This window comes from Canis lupus, chromosome 9 (genome assembly GCF_048164855.1).
Source record: "Canis lupus baileyi chromosome 9, mCanLup2.hap1, whole genome shotgun sequence".
NCBI lineage: Eukaryota > Metazoa > Chordata > Mammalia > Carnivora > Canidae > Canis > Canis lupus.
Window position 1 is genome coordinate 53,779,735 of NC_132846.1, and position 14,052 is coordinate 53,793,786.

Here is a 14,052-nt window from a genome sequence, read left to right on the forward strand (position 1 = left end):
ACAGAATCCTGTGCTTTTGGAGCACCAAAAACTCTGTTTATAGATGGGATGGCAAGGGATGGGGCTAGACACACACATTGCATGTATCTCATTTTCTTAGGCACATGTTCCATTGTCTTATTGACCTTCACTTATTAAACACAAGTTCAAAATTAAAATGGTTAAGAACTTCAAGATGGTGAGAACAGGGCATTAAAACAAGCTTAAAGCCCTTGTGAGCAGAGACCCCTGTGTGATTGCATAGGTCTCCTGTCTGGGATTACACCTGTTCTATTTCTAACACCCACTTTGACAGTGAATTAATGCCTTTGCCTATAAATTAGGGGAAAAGTGCTATCCTTGCCGTCCATAAGAAATGAGTAGTGAATAGTCTTGTTTTTTTTTTTTTCTTGCATTAAAGTTCTGTTGTGTTTGCTTTTATAAATTGTTCTGAATCTATATCCAAGATGATATATTTTACTTAAGGCATGTTGCAGCCTGGGAATGAGGCAGTGAGTCCTGCAGGGTGATTGAGTCCATCTGGGTTCCTGAATTTCCCATGCAGCAGTATCTAAAGACTTTCTCCAACTTGGGATTTATCACACAAATCAAAGAATATGATCCTCCAGTCTTCATTTGTGGGAGGCTAGTATTAGACATGAGTAACTAGGGCTAAATTCTCAACCCAAAGCCAAAATTCTTTGAATTCTCCCTCTTTTGGGATTTGATACCATGTTATTCAATTCATTCTCACTTTTGCCTTGTAGTTCTGGTTCAAATTTACTGCAGATTCTCTGTAACTCCCTCAGTATTTTATTAAATCAAATGTCAAATTCACAAAACTTCCTTTAACTGCTGCTGTTGCTCTGACACCTGTATCTGCCTTTTCTAATATTTTATTACATGGCTAAATGGGAGATATTCTTTTCAGTGTAATAAGGAAAAATAATCTGGTCTTTTTATCAGTTGTATTTTACATTCAGTTAATTGCATTTGATGGCTCTCGGTAAGTTTGCTATGCCACACACTAAGTTCCTGGTTGTACTAATATGCTCTTCCTTCTTGTGTTTATAGTATCTTGAGCTAGCATTTATTTCTTAGTTTCTTATTAGGCATGAAACTGTCTTACTTTTAGTATTTCAAAGTAGCCATTCTCAGCCCTTTTCTTTTTTTAAAAAAATATTTTGTTTAAAATTAAATTTGCCAACATATAGTATAACACCCAGTGCTCATCCCTCTCAGCCCTTTTCTACATTGACAGACATAACAGGTGATCACATAAAATGAACACTCTTTTCAATAAAGGTGGTTTTCCACGGACAAATATATATATATATATATATATATATTAGGCTATGTGTGATTCCTAATATTTTGCTATTTTCCCCATTCCATTCTCTCCTCCCATCTAGCATACCTTAATTTATCAGTGACCAAAGATTGAGAACCACTGCTATTTGCTCCCGACATTATATCTTTTTTCAGAATTGCTGACCAATATCCAGGACTGGCTTTATCCTGCAACTCATTGTTCTCTCCAATGTTTGGTCTATTAAGGCTTTTAAAGCTATGATCTCAAACTGCCAGGAAGGGTGGTTTTCTTATATTGAGTGATAAGGTTAGACTACAAAACAGAGGGCCAGGAGGAAAAAAAAAAAAAAATCTCCACAAAGAAATATGATTCTATTTTTCCTATTTTTTTCCAAAAACCCATTTCTTTTCCATGAAGACAGAGCATGGAGAATGAATAATGGTACATTTTTCTAAAAAAAAAAAAAAAAAAAAAAAAAAAAAAAAGGCGCTTTGATGCACTCCATGATAGGGACTTTTATACAGAATTTTAATATCCATCAATTGATACCTTTATCACTTTTAGTGGGTAACATAAATATTTGACCTGGTCACTTGCCCCTTAAAAACAGAGGCTTGATTTGGTAATAATATTGGAATAAAAAGCTCACTTATTATGGAAGTACCACAAAAAAAAAAAAAAAAAAAGAAGAAGAAGAAGAAAAGAAAAGGTGATAGGTTGATAAGAAGATAAACAAGAAAAGTACATTAGGTCCTGGACTTCAGCTAAAATTTTGGCATTCCCTTGTAATGATTAGACCCCAAATACTCAATGTTTGTAGTGAAAACCAAGAGAGTTTACAGTGGAAACACAGCCAAGCTTTTCCAACTAGCCAACTAGAGAGGACCTGCACCAGTAAGAAAAATAACTATTAAAGCCAGACCTTGAGTGTATATAATCGATAGGCTCCTGGTCTAAATTCCTAGAGATGGTATGTGGTTGGGTGGGTGGTTTGTATTTTTTTTCCTGCCTCCTAAATAATATGTAATTTCTCCAGGCCAAGAAATAAATTGAAAGGATTTAGAGGGATTTGCTTATCAGTGGAACACCACGTAGCATTACATTCCTCCTGCTTTTGGGAAGGTACATTGAAGTTTGGTTAATCTTCTGTGGTTCAATACTCCTCTTCCCTCTGTCAGGCTGCCTTGAACAACAGATAGATTAATCCCCTTCTACCCACTCTCTTTTCCCTCCTCCCTCCGCTCTCTCTTGATCCACCCTTCCTTTTTTGAGCAGATGGAAGAAATCTTAAAACTGGAAAGAAAAGAAGGAAAAAAAAAAAAAAAAAAGATGCCACACCACATTTACTTATACAATCTGAGAAGACCTCAAGGATAGAAGGAAAGGACCTCAATCCTTGGCACAAAATTTGGCTAAACTTAGCTCGGTTCTTCCACTGTTAATTAGATCTTGAGTCTGCAAAGGGAGTTCCTTAAAGGTTAATTCATTAGTAAAAGTTATTATACATCATGCCATTAACTTATCTTGTTCCTGTATATGCAGTGTGGAAATGAAGAATATGGAGGCTATTGAGAATGAGCAGAGTTTAAAGGGAAGCTGGTGGTACTATTTCATTGGATTCCTATATGATCCTCTGTCATAAAACGCCTTGAATAATCAGTTTTTGTCACAGTGGGTACCATTGATGGACTTCACAGGTAGTCAGTGTTTTTTAGTTTAGCCTGGCTCAAATCCCAGTGGTCTATAAGCTACATGAGGACAGGGACTGAGTCTGGCTAGCCCTCAGCACAGTGACTGGCACATCGTAGGCAGTTAATAAACATTTGTTGAGGGAAGACTGAGTGAGTAAATATATCCATACTTAATATCGTATCTCAAGAACAATTTTTTGTTTGTTCTTTATATTCAGTTTTCTTAGAGAGCTCTGGGCCAGTTAACTGAATTTGGTTATGCCAAATGCCATATCTATAGCCCAGGGCAATTCTCCTTAAAGCTTTCTCATTCACGGAAATATGAGTCAAGTAAAATATATAGACATTCATATCTAACTTGGCAAGTGATTATCTCCAGGAGTGGGTAGAGAGAAAGGAGGAAAGGAGTATTTTGAAAAACCACAATAACCTGAGCTCCAGGAGATAGTTTTAAAATTCAGAGGGTGTTGTTCCAATAAAGTTACATGGGCACATAGAGGTAAGGCCTGAGGGGAACTCAGAAAGCATCTTAACTAGATGGGATTTTGTCTTTTTGTCTCTGTCGTTCAGAACCTGCCTTATGGTATGCCCCGACCTCACGCACTTGAGTATGACAAGTTCAAGCCATTTGTTTCATTTTCTCATAGTAGTGTCAGTTGCTTGTTTTGAAGATAAGTATAAAGGGGATGTTCAGAATAAAATGAGGGTATTGATAATCCCACTCATGCATCTTACCATGTTTTAGGGTTGTTTCTGTATTGGGCTTGAGCTGGATGAAGTGATAGGGCTGGTAGGGGGAAGAGGGAAGCTTGAGATTATTGCTTCTAATAAGTTTGCCCAAGCTCCAGGCCTTTTCTATCTCTGGTACAGTCTAAAAATCATCCAGTAATGTGTGTGTGTCAGATAGGGGATCTATAAGCAGTTATCTACACTGGGACTATGCAGTGGCAATAATTTAATAAAGAAATAACTAATAGGTAATTTTAAATTGCGATGGTCAGGCTTTTCAAATCTCATTAAAGGTTACAGATTTACCTAGAGTCTGTGGGTTCTTATTTAATTAAAAGTATCTTAGACATCCTTTATTTAAATAGAGAATAACATGTTCATAATAAAGCTGTATGACTTCTTCTCTCCCATGAGATACTTTAAACCCCAACTTTATCACAGAATAGAAGTATAGAGGGGAAAAACTAAAACACCAAGCATTTGAAGAAATTGAATTCTTTTTAGCATGAAGCAGCTGCAGAGATGTATGGCTGTTTTCAGAGGGACTTCAGAATATTTATGGGCCTTTCTCTTTTCCTTTTTCACTGGAAGAAAGGCGATCATCATTCTTGAGTGTGTTATTTATAATTTCATAAAGCTGTTCTGTGGCAGGACTTATTTTATCTTGCGCTTAATCTCGGTCAAATAACTGTGCTTTGAAGGAGCCGGGTGGAGAAAAATGATTACCCCCCCTCCCCCAAATGATTAGCCTATTCTCACTATGAGATAAAGGGCCAAAGGTAGGAATTTGAAGTCACAAATAAGCATCTGGGCAGGCAAGAGGGGACATGATGAGTCTACCTTGAGCTCTTCTCCATGGCAGCAGATATTTTTCTCAGTACCAAATAATGGATGGTGAGGAAGAATGAGGGGGGCTGCTTCTGTGGGGTAGACCCCTTCAGAGTAAATAATTAGAATCTGTTGATTACAGAAACAATAACTCACTAAAGGAAAATGAGAAGCCATGTCTGTGAGGCTGAGGGAATTGGAGGGTAAATATACCTATAAATTTACTTGGGTGGACAGAGTTTTGAGCTTTCTTCTGTCCCAGTTTATTCTAAGGTAATTTCAATAAACACTCCTAGGGGAAAAAAAAAAAAAAAAAGAGGAATACAAACGCAATAAAAAAATCTTTCAAGAAAAGAATAGAGGCCTCCTTCCAGACAGATATTTTATTGAAAGTTATTATAATACCTATCTTTAGTTTTATGAATACTAATACAGAACCGAGTAATTTCAACATATGTATTAAAAAATATGAAATACATATTTTAAAATGGGGTGTAGGAATTATTATTTTTAATACAGAGCTTGGCTAATATATAAGGACAGAAGAATATTTTCCTCCTCCTGAGAAGGCAAGGTAAAGCCTTTAATCTGCACTGTGGAGGAATCACCCAGTCAGACCCATGCACTATGTCCTGAAACCATGTGTATGTGCTTCCAGAGGAAGGGCGACAGATGACCCTGATGAGACATGAGGAAGGGAAGAAGGAGAGATGTGCCAATAGGACAGGATATTAAATTCATGCTCATTATCCAAGTTTGCAAAAACAACACGATAACTCAGGTAGCTGTCATTCTGTCATGCTGGAACATATCTTCACATCTGTCCTACTCTTAGGTATACAAATAAACTGTGCTTCTTTATGCCTATGAGCTTTTTCAATGACTGTTGATTTCACCTAGAATTTTCTTCTCCTCCCACCTACAGCTCTTAGCTCTCCCAGCTTCACTGTTGCCTGTCCCTCAGGGCTCATTTCTGTTTCCCTTCTGCCCAGGGGCTATCTCTGCTCCCCTGCTGTTTGTTCCCTTAGCACTTTATGCTTACTCTTGTCATGGGATCCAGTTTACTATGTCAAGTTTGCCTGTTTACTTGGCCCTCTCTTCAGAGACTGTGAATTCCCAGAACAGCAGAACCGTGATTTATCTTCACTTTATTCTTCATAATGGCTATAGTGGTTGACACATAGGTGTTCAGTAAATATTTATTCAAGTAATAAAGAAATGAATGAAAGATGAACAAAGCACCTTAATGATATAGTCATATATCACAGGTGGTGGATCTAGTAGTCCAGCCAGCATCAAACTGTTTGGTTTGGAGATGGTCATAGATCTTCTATTCTTTCTTGATGGACTTATAGATAATGTGGATATTTGACATATGAGCCATAATATGTAAACACTTTAGGCTTAGTCATTGGGAATTATGAGAGCTTTAGACAATCATTGTGAAGAAAAAAAAAATATGAAGATGACATAGAAAGCACCTTCATAAGCATTCTCTGCATAACTAGAAGAATAGAAGAACTTCTTAAAGCAATACTATTCTCTGAAGGAGCATGCATGGTGGGCAGTTAAAAGTAGCAGATGTCTGGATCCCTGGGTGGCGCAGCGGTTTGGCGCCTGCCTTTGGCCCAGGGCGCGATCCTGGAGACCCGGGATCGAATCCCACGTCGGGCTCCTGGTGCATGGAGCCTGCTTCTCCCTCTGCCTATGTCTCTGCCTCTCTCTCTCTCTCTCTCTCTCTCTCTGTGACTACCATAAATAAATAAAAAATATTAAACCAAAAAAAAAAAAAAAGTAGCAGATGTCACTATAAATGCCCACACCGCTGGTTATTAGAAGTACTAAATGTGTTAATATGTGTTAACTGCATAGCATGAAGTCTGAATATAGCAAGTGTTTAATAAGTGGTAAATGTTATTAGTAGGCATGATTCTAGAAAGTTCAAATATCTTTTTCTCTCAGAGTGCTAACTGCTCTTTTTTTCTAAGGAATTATGAGTAATTATGAAAAATGGACATGATTGTAGGAAAATATACACATACACATAGCCTATGGCTATTGCATTTTATTTAAAGACAAAAGTCCATAGTTCCCTTCTAGTCATAATAATTATATCCTGAGTCTGTGTGTATATTGCAATAGAGGAACATAATTCACCAATCATGGGAACCACTAGTCAAAAAAGTATGACTTTTTTCCCAAAGTTTAGAGTTAGACCCTACATTTACTTATATTTGGGGAAGGACACAGACAAGAAAATTAAAGAGCTACTAAAAGAAAGCCTTAGGTTTTCTGAGAGTAATTTTGAATCAAATTGTCATTACCTTAGGATGTGATTCTAAGTGTGTGTCATCCAAAAGCTTTTGGTTTGTAATTTTGGGGTTTTTATATGGCAGGGACAGAAGTAGTAAAAAAAAAAAAAAAAAAAAATTAATCCCTAAATATAGTGTGCTAAATCCTGAGTCCCTTGCAAATTAAAGCTTGCTGCCCCTGGCAGAGCAAGTATTTCTGAAACTACAGTGTTCTGTGGCAAGCATGGTAGTATTGGATGCCAGGTTCTCCAGGCAAACATTGGTTACTGTGTTGGGCAATGAGGGGATTGAGATGTTTGTAATGGCTTTGGGAATTTCATTGGCAGTGGCTGTAATTGGTGATGATGAGGTTTGAGAGGCAGAAAGGAAGGGGCTGGATTCATATAAAACCCACACAGATTGTCTGGACCCAGAGCCATGGGAAACAGATTATCTTCCAGTGATTTCTAAGCTCTCTTGGCATCTTTATGAGTATATTTTTCTTTATCACTCTTCATGGCAGATGCATCCAGAGGTGATAAATGAAAATAGAGTTAATGAATTATCAGTAATGAAGAAGAGTTCTATTGGGGATGAATCATTAAAGAAAGAATACATAGTTGGATAGCAACTTTATTTAAACTAGGAGCAGCAACTAGGCTTGGAAGTGCTGTTATTGATTAATTGATTGACTTAGTTTAGTTAATATTTATTGAGCATGTACCATAAGCCAGGAACAGAGCTTCACTTTTTTTTTAAGATTTATTTATTTTTTGTGTGAGAGAAAACATGCATGCATGGGCTGAGAGCAGATGGAGAAGAAGAGAGAGCATCTCAAGCAGACTCCCCACTGACCACAGAGCCTGACACGGGGCTCAATCTCATGAACCCTGAGATCATGACCTGAGCCAAAACCAAGAGTAAGACACGCAACTGACTGAGCCACTCAGGTGCTCCCAAAGCTTCATTTTTAACACTACATTTGAATTAATGACAAGATATTGTGTGTATCCCAATTTACAGATGGAAAAATTGAGGCTTGGAGAGGGGAAATAAACTCACCACCCTGGTCGCTGACTGTAAGTGTAGGAGCTGGGAATCACAGCTATGCTCTGTGGAGGGTCAGTCCTGCTCATTCCATGCTCTGCAAGACTGCCTGTCATGGACCCACCTTGGAGTCTATCCACCATTAATGGGAGCTACCGGCAAAATGTGATTCTGTTGCCTAGGAGGAATATTGTATTCATCCATATTCATATAGAAGATCAGCACAAATCAAATTCTGAGTCGTAGGGCACAGGGTCAGTTAACTGGGAAGAAAGGGAGTGAAAATGTGGAAGAGCATAAGTGTGGGGTCTGCAATGGTGGTTGCGGTTCATTTTGGGAACTGAAGTGGAGGTGACGATGGTGAAGGAGAGTGGTACTGGGGACATTGCCATCCAAGCCACGTAGCTATAGGGGAGCACTTGTGTAGTATTAAAGGAGGCAGAGGGAAGCTGAGAGGAAAGTAGTAAATATCCTTCAACCTGAGTCCAGTACTTTTCTTGAAACAAATTTTACATCATATCTTTGACCAGTCAAAATTAATAGAACTTTCTTAGAATAACTACTTGGCTTTCAGTTCCTTTGATGAATTCACTAGACTTTCCTTAACTCACTGGCTTTTACTCAATACTAGGAACCTAAGCTAGTTATGCCGTATATAGGCCATTCTGCAAGGTCCCTATAATGAAGTCACCAACAATTAATTTCCAATTGATTACACTTTAGAAGTGTAACCTCAACCTCTTTTTTATTACTGCTCTCTAGGGAGATTTTTAGACAGTTTTTTTTCCCCCTAATTGCCCCTCTCCCATAAAATGTTAATACCACAGATTTACTGTATATTTAAGTACTGTAGGCTTTTGGCAGGTCAAAAAACATTTTAATATCTAGGATCCGACCCCACACACACCCAAAATGCTTTTTGCTGCCTTAAGGGAGATATTATCCTCCATGGGTAACTCATGCTTTAGAATGATCGAACAATGATTGTGATCCTTCCAAAAGAGGCCATTTGCCTCTTATGATAGCCTTCTGGATTTTTGCACAGTTAACATGTATTCTCTTACCACCTCCCTTCCCTAAGTAACTGAAAGTGAGCCTTCATAGGGTCCAATCACAATAGGACACTCCAAGGAAGTATGCTCACCATTTCTCTAACACAAGTAATGGCAACTCTATTGTACAACTGCCAGCTTCAGTTGCTGGAAATGAAACATACACTTCAGTAGTGTTCAATTGAAAAAAAAAATAGTATGTTTGGAATTCTTTTTCTATTAACTTTAAGAAGGAGCAGGGTTGAAGTATCTCTCTGTCAAATGTAGAATAAAGATCAATAACATGGTTTAAGGCACCTCTCTGCCCCTGTCAATTAAATGAAATCAATTACCTCATGTGATTTTTCTACTATGCTTTGTTGTGTCCAGTAATTCTATGCTTAGTGTGTGTATTTCAAAAAGGATGTTGTCTGGAAATATTAAATATTTTTTTTTGTTGTTTTTATCTTCACATGGTGGTCCCTCTGTGCATGCTTAGTCTTAATCTCATCTTTTGCTTAAGGAATCCAGCCATATAGGATTTGGCTTACCCTAATGATCTCATTTTAACACAGACCCTATCTCCAAATACTAGTCAAATTTTGGGGTATGGGGCATTAGAACTATAGCATATGAATTTTGGAGGGCATGGTTCAGTCCAAAACTAACATCGTGCAAGAAGAGGTGTAAAAGAAGCCTCTGTGAACCACAAATGCAGACTTTGACTAAGATCTATCTTAGTTCAAATCCTCATTGTTTCTTGTGTCCTCTTTGAACTCCAGTTCTCCTTAAAAGCATAATAATTATATCCATCCCAAAGGATTGTTGTGAGAATTGTATCTAATCAATTAATAACATCCATAACTAAATATATATATAACTAAATATATATATATATACACATGTATATATATTTATACATGTCTAGCTCAGCATCTGACTTCTAATTGCTTTTCCTCTTGAATATGGATTCAGACTTCAATGCATTGGGAATAATAAAACCAAGGAAGTCAGTTAATGCTATTAATATCAAGAAGGGAAAGAAATGAGCATTTATTGAACAACTACTATATATTGAGTATTCTTATGTACATAGTAGGACAAAAGTTTGTTTTTTACATAAGATCTGTAGATTAATCATTCAATAGTATTTATTGTGCATGCAATATCAGGTACAGAAAATAGTCTTCTCATCTTCTATGTAGCAAAGGTGCTTCTTATTACACATACCCAAAGTTTCCTATATTTCTTGCAGCAGATTCCCTGGCATTGAGGAGTTTCTACAGAATCTAATAGAAAAAAAAAAAATTGTCACAAGTTGAATTACTATTGTTGCAACCAGATTTTTTTTCTGCTGTCATCAGAAACAGTCTTACCTGTGTCCAGAGGCTGTCATGTGGTATTTCTCTGCTGGCCTACATTACTAATTCAGCTAATTGCAGCAATTACATGAAGCGATCGCTGCTAGCGAGAAAAGCCATTATGCTATTCCTGAACAGACTGCATTCCACAGCATTCATTAATTATGCCTGCGTATAGATTCACAACCACCAAATCATACACTTGAGACCACACACCATATGCATTGAATCGCTCTCAAAGTTTGCAGGGCCTTTCCATGCTGTTTTACACTCTTGTATTGCCCACCATTTGTATAACTTTTCTCTTGCCCTTCAGATTCTCAAAATTGAAATTAAAATTAGAATGGAGTCAGATTGTACAATGTGACTTACAAGGATAGGATAGTCTTGAACCTCCTAGAACTGCTTTGAATCATGTAGCTTCTCATAAAACCCATACAGGTTGTCTAAACCCATAGTCATTCACAGCTACACAAGAGCCTAAAATGCTCTATCCTACAGCATGCCCTCTTTAGAGAAGAGAAACATAATAATGATAGGAGGCAGGACATAGTGATAAGTCTTTGAGGCTTTGGTTCATTGGTTTCCTTATCTCTCTCTCTCCTCTCTCTTCCCCCTACCCCATTATTTTCCTTTGACATACACAGCCAACATCAGATGACCTTGTTTCATCTGCTGAATGTTCAAGCGATGATGAAGACTTCATTGAATGTGAGCCGAGTACAGGTAGGTTAGGTCAGTCTTGTTTTGCTTGCTTTATTTTTACATTTGCAAAAAACAATACATACATATATGTGAATATACATGTGTTTTATATATATTATAGTGTGTTAATGTGTGTATTTTCTATATCTATATATGTATAAGCATACATATATAAATATTAATATATAATCAAAAGCATCAAATTCCATGGAAGGAGTAGGTAAGATCCCAGAGAAATTTAAAGTCAGTCAGTTCCTGACATACTAAAAAAAAAAAAAAAAAAAAAATCCATGGTGTACCACCCAACTTGGAGCAATGGGACACCCAGATTAACTGTGGGAACAGGAAAAGTACAGCAGCCACTGGCAGCTATGAAATTGACAGGGGTAGGGGCATGAAGATGTCTATATTGGAATAACATCAAAACACCATGAACCCAAAGTGGAGCTATAAAGATCATTTAAACCTCATGGATTGTTCTGAGCCTGCATGGCAAATGAAATAAAACCAGAAACCAAAACCAAACAATTAAAAAAAAAAAAAAAAAAAAAAAAAAACATTTTCCATGGGATTTCAAAGGCAGTTAACATGGTATTATATTTATACTAATTTTGTTCATTGTGTGTTTAGAGAATTGTGCAGTGATATAGCATAGTAAACACAAAATTAGTACTGAACCATGCCATGTCAACGGCTGAGATGCTTCAAAATGTATCTACTGTGCTGAAGTTAAGAGAACTTTAGCAACTTGATGCTTCAATGTGTTCCCCCATCCGCACCCGGATACATTTTGATATTTTATGGTCTTTCTTTATAGTGAGCTATATAATGTCCAGCAGGCAACTGCAGTCCTTGATTATTTCCTATCAATTTTTTCAAGTCATCTGTTTTGAGACTTGCTATAAGTTAAACATTTATATATATATATATATAATAGAGAACAGATATCATCGAATTTCTGTGTATGTATAATAAAATCAAAAGCTGGAATTGGGTTAGGATCTTATTTCTGCAAAGGCTAAGAGAAGTAAATAGACTATTCTAGTTGATTCTTTGGTTTTTTTTTTTTTTTTCTCTTCTTTAAAAAAAAAGATGAGCTATTAAACATTTTCTTTCTCTAATTCTAGAGAAATTCAAGGTTTGTGAAAAAGAAATAATAGAGGAGAAACCTTCTATTTTCTTACCCCAAGATGATTTACATTTTTTTTTTTTTTTCAAATTTTGTTGAAGGCCTGACTGGTGTCTTGCAAGTGGCTTTGAATCCAGGAAGTTCTGTGGGTCTCTGTTTTTAGCATTACATAGGGACATAATGATAGGTAAGGCCTTTCCATTTTGGGGTGTGACCTGCAACTTCAGGAGCTCAGTTGTGTAGAAGGAAAGTAACTGTGACCTGGTGGTCAGGTTTTGTTTTGTTTTTTTGTTTTTTTTTTTGTTTTTTTTTTCAGATTATTAGGTAATAATTTCAATGTACTACATGATATGTTAGTGACATTAGAGGGCAGGTAAACTCAGTCTATACCAGAATTGGACATCAAGTTTTTATTCACTCATTAATTCATCCATTCAATATATATTTATGAGCACTAGGGCAGGAGGCAGTGTATCTCTAGAGTTGAGACCTTCCTATTCTAATAATTTTCATAAATGAGCTGTTGGGAAATAGAATTAGGAGCTTTGCTACCCAAATTTCCTCTCCAAAATAATTGAGTTTAGCAAATATTTTTTGAGTTAACTGTGTATGTTAGGCATGTACCAGATCTTAGGATTTCAGATATAAATATGGCATGACCCCTAAGACCTATGTTAAATTAACTGATTTCATGGCCAATAATTTAAGATACCTAGACTTTAATTTGGATTTTCTGTTTATCCTTTCTCTGGTTATCTTGCTTTCATAGCAGTAATATCCATATACATGGAATATTGTTGTTCAAAACTTGATTTTAAGTCTTCTTATAAAAAATCAAGGCTTGACCATTCCAAAATATTGCCACTGTCTTCCCCTACCACCTCCCTGCCTCCCACATAGTCATCTCCATAGCAACCTCCATAATAAAACAGAGGGCTTTTCCAGATCTGATTCACAAATTCTACAGCTCCCCAGGTTGTGGGCATGTATTGCCATTTGGTTTTGAACTTGAACAGGCCCAAACCTGAATGGCCTCAAACTAAGTCCATTTGCTTTTTTAGTGGCTGCACAGGTGTTTCATCTGATTCAAAAGCAGAGGACAGAAATTCAATGCCAGCATTTCTTGAGTAATATAATTACATTGGGCAGGTGGGAGATAAAAGCAGTTTTTAAAACAATCTGTTGTGTTCTGTAAGGGAGTGTGGGAGGGGGAATATAAATAAAGTAGGTGACAGAGTGTTCACCCTGAAGGAGCTAACATGTAGCTCTATGAGACTAGTATTGATTCCCTCTGCCTGGTATGATTCAACTCATCACATTTGAAGAACGAGCATTTCTTCTTTCTAAATTTATTTACTCCATAAAGTATTCCTGATAAGTGATTCAGATACACAGGGAAACATATTAGAGGCATATTTAATACAGGAGAGAGATAGAATATTCCTACTAATGCAGAGATTTTACCCTGGGGGCCTGATTAACCCTGAGGATGGTTATATGCAGAGATACTGAGCCCTCATTTGTATTCTATGAGAAACATCTCCATAGCCTTCACATCTTCCCAAAACAATATGGCTTAAAAATTGGAAAAATATAAATCAGTTGTTTCTGGAGCTAGGTTTTACTCTGCCTAAAGAGAAATCTTCCATTGCCTGTATAGCAACAGGTAATGGTGACATTTAGATAATTTTGACATAAATCTGAGAGTCTGTGTAAATACTAAGGTTAAAATTCTGGGTTTGAACACTCTCCCTCACTGCCTCAGTTTCACAAATTTTATCCTTTTCCAGGCCTGATGTTTGATGGAAATACACTAAATTTGGTTAATTACCCAGGTCTTGTTTTATGTTACTTAACAATGACCTGTTCTTCCCTCACTTTGTTAGCCAGTTTAAGATTTTCTGCCTGTCTCAGTTATAAGGCATTTAACTTCTACAGCTAGCTTCTTT

At 36.9% G+C, this 14,052-nt stretch overlaps 1 protein-coding gene across 25 annotated transcripts in view; it reads left to right on the top strand.

The window, feature by feature from the left end:
* NRXN3 (neurexin 3) overlaps positions 1 to 14,052 on the top strand; it is a 1,529,630-nt gene that overhangs the window by 1,469,114 nt on the left and 46,464 nt on the right. For 18 of the 25 annotated variants that reach the window (XM_072839517.1, XM_072839525.1, XM_072839531.1 and 15 more), the window contains one exon: positions 10,917 to 10,995. In XM_072839517.1, coding sequence (XP_072695618.1) covers positions 10,917 to 10,995 — 79 coding nt within the window. Of the gene's footprint in view, positions 1 to 10,916; positions 11,005 to 14,052 lie in introns of all 25 variants that reach the window. The other 7 variants (XM_072839524.1, XM_072839530.1, XM_072839526.1 and 4 more) reach the window with 1 other exon arrangement.